The sequence below is a fragment of the Peromyscus leucopus genome, chromosome 1 (genome assembly GCF_004664715.2).
Source record: "Peromyscus leucopus breed LL Stock chromosome 1, UCI_PerLeu_2.1, whole genome shotgun sequence".
NCBI lineage: Eukaryota > Metazoa > Chordata > Mammalia > Rodentia > Cricetidae > Peromyscus > Peromyscus leucopus.
The window spans coordinates 59538747-59543532 of record NC_051063.1 but is presented as its reverse complement, the minus strand read 5'-3'; the positions used below and the strand labels follow the sequence as shown (position 1 = coordinate 59543532).

Genomic DNA, 4786 nt, shown 5'->3' with positions numbered 1-4786 from the left:
CTTCAGTAATTAATAGTAAAATTAAAACAGTCTATTCAATAAACACCAGGACGCTACACATTGAGCACTTGCTCCCCGGGACGGGGTCGCGAAGGGGAGTGGGGGCTCCTCCTCCTGCAGATCTAGCCGGCCTGGGCGGGGTCACTGGGCTGGGCCTGGGTGGGTGCGTGCTGGGGGCGGAGACTTGATGCAATTAGGAGGAGAAATGCTCTGATGCCACGGTCACCTACCCGCGGGCCCGCGGGCCCAAACGTATATAAGGCAGCGTGCCCAGAGCCACAGAGCCGTCGGAGCAGCAGCGCTGCGCGCCCCGCGCCGCAAGCGCTTGGCTGCCTTGTTGGCTACTGCCGCTCTGTGCCTGCCATTCGCGTCCCCACTGCACCGCAGTCTCCGCGCCACCTTTATAGCCGCGCCTCACGACCTCTCCCGAGGTGCCATGTGGAGAACGCAGAACGGACGTGCGGTGGCCCGAGCCCTGGTCCTGGCCACTCTGTGGTTGGCGGTGGCTGGGCGTCCCCTGGTTCGGCGATCCCTGGCTCTGTCTGATGAAGGGCCACTCATTCTCTACGGCTGGGACAAGAGCACGCGCCTGCAGCACCTGTACGCCGCTGGTCCCCACCTCTCCAACTGCTTCCTGAATATCCGGAATGACGGCTCCGTGGACTGCGAGGACGAACAAAACGAACGAAGTGAGTGTCTGCCAGCGCGTCCCCTCGGGTCCCTTACGTCCCCAGGTGATCGCGGGCGTGCTACCAAAGCCTTAACAAATCCCCTGGACTCTCAGACTGGTTCTGGGGAGGGGCGAAGCAGTGTGGCTCCGCCGTTACCCACGTGTTGCTGGGTCCCGGCTGCAGCTTCTTCCTTCTCTTGCTCGCAGGTTTGCTAGAGTTCCGCGCGGTCGCTCTGAAGACGATTGCCATCAAGGATGTCAGCAGCGTGCGGTACCTCTGCATGAGCGCTGACGGCAAGATACGGGGGCTGGTGAGTGCCCCCCACGCGGCGGGATGCTCGAGGCCGCGCTGGGTCCCTGTTGGTTGGGTCTTTTCAAACTTCGAGGGCGAGGTAGCTAGTGCTAGTGAAGCTAATGTTACTCTCCCCCCCCCCGACGTCCCCCCCCCCGCCCCGGGGAAAGTGATGGCCCCAGGCTGTAGCGGGGGAATGAGGAGGCCAGCGGAGCATGTCTAATCCTCCCAAAGGCTGGCTCGGCTGGCTGCTGAGTCCCATTCAGCTTTCGGCCCCTTTGATATTGAACAGGAAAACCCACCTCCGCCCATCTCCAGTCTTTGCGTGTGTGGTCCTCGATTTCCTTTCTCTCCCTCAAGTAAAAGGAAGTGTCTTTTCAGTCAACTTCTATGTCCTAGGTACACGGAGTGATGCAGGACTAGGGTACTTTAGAACGTCCTTAAGGGGCTCTCACCTGCTCGGGAGCTGGGGGGATGGGGGTGGGGAGGGCTGGCCAGGTCCAGGTAACCCCCGAATCCGGGAGGTTGGAAGTATGAATGCTAGGGCTCTGTGGGAACAAAGACTGCGAGTTCAAAGAAGCCTTCAGCCGTCCCTCTGGCAGTACAAGAGGAGGCCGTGTGAGGTCCCTTGGCCAAGGCCTCCCATCCAGCCCTGGGCTCCTGGGAGGAGCAGGGACTCAGGGTAGGAGGTCCCCTGTGGGGAACGATGGCTACTGGGCTCCAAGTTTTTGTTCTTTAAGAGTCTCAAAATTGTTTTGTGGCTCTGAGGTCGATTTATCTACACGAAAAGACCACAAAGAAAAGAAAGGGGTCTGCAGAGAAGGAGGGGTCTGCAGAGGAACCGGTTTACAAAGTAGGGGGTCCGACGCCTGTCTGAAAGCTGATATTGCAGGCCTGGACCAATCTCCCACCAGTGTCTTCCTGAGATATCTATTTGTGGCGAGGGTGCTGGGAGGCAGTTTCGATCCCCAGTCTACCCTAATCAAAATGGGGTGGGGAGGCCCATGGGAGCTTTGTCCCTCAATCCCAGTGCTGCCCCGGATCTGTTGGGCATAGTCCATCACAAACTCTCCCCGACCTCTCTTTTTAAATAGAAGCCCTACTATCTATATCAATTCCTATATACAGAAAGGGTGACCAATTCTCCCCAAAAAATTTCTCCAAGAGAAATACATCCTGTGCTTATCTACATTTCACATTTTTCAGGGAACATAGCCCCTGCTGCCTGGCGGCTCTGTCTCGGTGCCATCAGCCAGGGCAGGAGCCAGTGGGTTCTTGGAATTAGCCTGTTATCAGAGCCTTATCTGCCACGGCTCTTCTACCTGCAGTTCAGCGACCTCGGCAGGCTCAGGAGCAGCAGCTTGTGTTTACCGAACCATCCAGGCTCCCCAAAGGGATGTGGCACCAGTTTGGGAGACTCACACTGGTCCCTCAATCCTGGGGACTAGGAATGTTCGATATTGAAGATGAGGACCAGGGACAGCTTCCTGCAGCACACATTTCCGGCCACCCACAGGGTCCGGGCTTGAGCCTAGGTGTGGGGGAGGGGCTGCGGATTATCAAGCAGATCCTGGCAGGCTGCCTGTGAGGGGGGCTTCTCGACTCACAATGGTAGGAGACTCAACCACCTCAGCATTAGAAAAGCTTCCTGTGCTGCAGGTCTAGACAGGAACTCTCGCTTTATCCCCGGGGCCTCAGACAAAGCTGCAGTTTACTACCCCCCAAAAAACTAAACTGGGAACAGAGTTCCCAAAGCTGCCAAATAACGACCAGACTTTAAGGTCAGTAGTTAAAAGCCAGGGAGACTCGCACCCTGCCAGCGGCTGCATGAGTATCGCTCAGCCTAAGACTGGGATGGATAATTGGTACACACCTGCCAGCTCAACCCTCCGGAAGTTGAGGTGGGAGGATTGCTGTGAGGTTAAGACCCAGTCTCAAAACATACCAGGGCTGGAGAATGGAGCTCAGCTGGTGGGGTGGTTGCCTAGCATGCTCGAAACCCTCAATTGAGCACTGCATAATTCGAGCACAGTGGTGCTTGGTAGTCATCCCAACACTTGGGAAGTGAAAGCAGGAGGATCAGGAGTTCAAGGTCAGCCTAGGGGATGTGAGACACTCAAAACAGAAATCCAGGCCTGGCGTGGTTATGGATGCCTTTAATCCCTGTACGCAGGAGGCAGAAGCAGGTGAATCTTTGAGTTCACCTAGTCTACATAATGAGTTCCAGGCCAGCCAGGGCTACCTGTAGTAAGACTCTCTCTCTCAAGAGAAAGTGCTGGAATACTTCTGGGGTGAGCTAACAGGGACAGTCTCCTGTAACCTGGGCTGGCCTTGAGCTGACCACTTGCCTCTGCCTCCCAAGTCATGGGCTGAGAGGTGAGCACCACCTTGCTTGACTTTCTATGTGTTTAAGGCAGTTGATAGGAAAGCACACTGATGGCGGCGGCGGGGGGGGGCCGGGACACCACCTCTGCGCTCATGCTCACAGCTGCTTGTTTCTGTCTCCAAAGATTCGTTACTCGGCCGAAGACTGCACCTTCACGGAGGAAATGGACTGTTTAGGCTACAACCAGTACAAATCCCCGAAGCACCACCTCCATATCATCCTCATCAGGTCCAAATACAGGCAACAGCTCCAGAACAAAGGACCCTCAAAATTTATCCCCATGTTCCCCCGGTCCTTCCTGGAAGCCAGGGACCAGCTGGAGTCTAAACTGTTTTCTCTGCCTCTGGATCCCGACAGCATGGATCCATTCGGGATGGTGGAGGACATGGAGATGAAGAGTCCCAGCTTCCAGAAGTGACGCGGTTCTCACAGGATGAAGAAAACCCTAGTGTCCCACGAACTTCCCCTTTAGGAAGATGCGCTAGAGGCTGTACATATTCTAAGTCTCACAGTGACCATGTGTGGTTTTAGTGGCTAGACTTGATCATGAACCAAAATTGACCACCTGCTGTTGCGGTACCGATACCCGTGACTTAGTGTGGCTGCCGACCTGTGGCTAGGTTACTCCAGTTCTGTTTGAATACCTCAACTAATGGGGAACTCGCTCCTGCGAAACATTCTTATTTTTGAGCCAAATCTATGTAATTTGGACATTTCCAGTAGGGCAGCCAGAAGATGCGAAGTCATTTAAAATCCATGTGCAGGAGGTGGGCTCTGAAGTGTGTGTTGACTGACTGGACCTTGTGGGGTCTCAACTTGCCCCCAAGTGCCCCCCCCCCCGCTAGAACCGACAGGGGTCACAAACTTGGGACAAAGGGCAGCCAGGAAAACCTTGGGAGCCTCGAAGGGTGGTTTGGGGATTAAGAATTCCAGCTGACCACTTAATTGCCCTTTCCCCCACATCTAGATGTCAGATGGAAGTGACCCTCAGCCAGGCTCAGGCGTGGACTCAGCTGAGTGGGTAGTAAAGCTGCCATTTGCGCCCCAGCAGCTAAACTTGGTCACGTGCCTCCGGATTTCCAGGGCCTGGATCTGCCCAGGTCACTTCCCCTTCTCAGAGCTCACCTGGGCTCTCCAAGCCCAGAGCACCGAGCTCATGGGCCACCCACTTGTGCCCTCCTGCCCCCAGCTCCTGGCTCTTACCCCTGGTCACCAAGCATTGTGTGGCTCAGTGTGACCTCCGCTGCCTGTGTCAACCTGCACCCCTCATTTGCAAATGAACAACAAGATTAGGAAGCCCTCAATTTTCCAGCGACTGCAGGGGGGATGTGGAATCCTTTCCACAGCACTTACTTGGCAGCGTTGATATTTATAAGTAATTTATTTTGTATACATCTCTTATTTTCTTACTTTATTTATGCCCCAGATCGTATTTATG

General features: G+C 55.2%; 1 protein-coding gene across 1 annotated transcript; it reads left to right on the top strand.

The window, feature by feature from the left end:
* Nucleotides 1-235: 235 nt before the first annotated feature.
* Nucleotides 236-4786, top strand: Fgf19 (fibroblast growth factor 19). Its single transcript, XM_028872496.2, has 3 exons — nucleotides 236-689; nucleotides 878-981; nucleotides 3473-4786. Exons 1-3 carry the CDS (start codon nucleotides 437-439, stop codon nucleotides 3764-3766), a joined length of 651 nt encoding a protein of 216 aa, XP_028728329.1. The 5' UTR covers nucleotides 236-436; the 3' UTR covers nucleotides 3767-4786.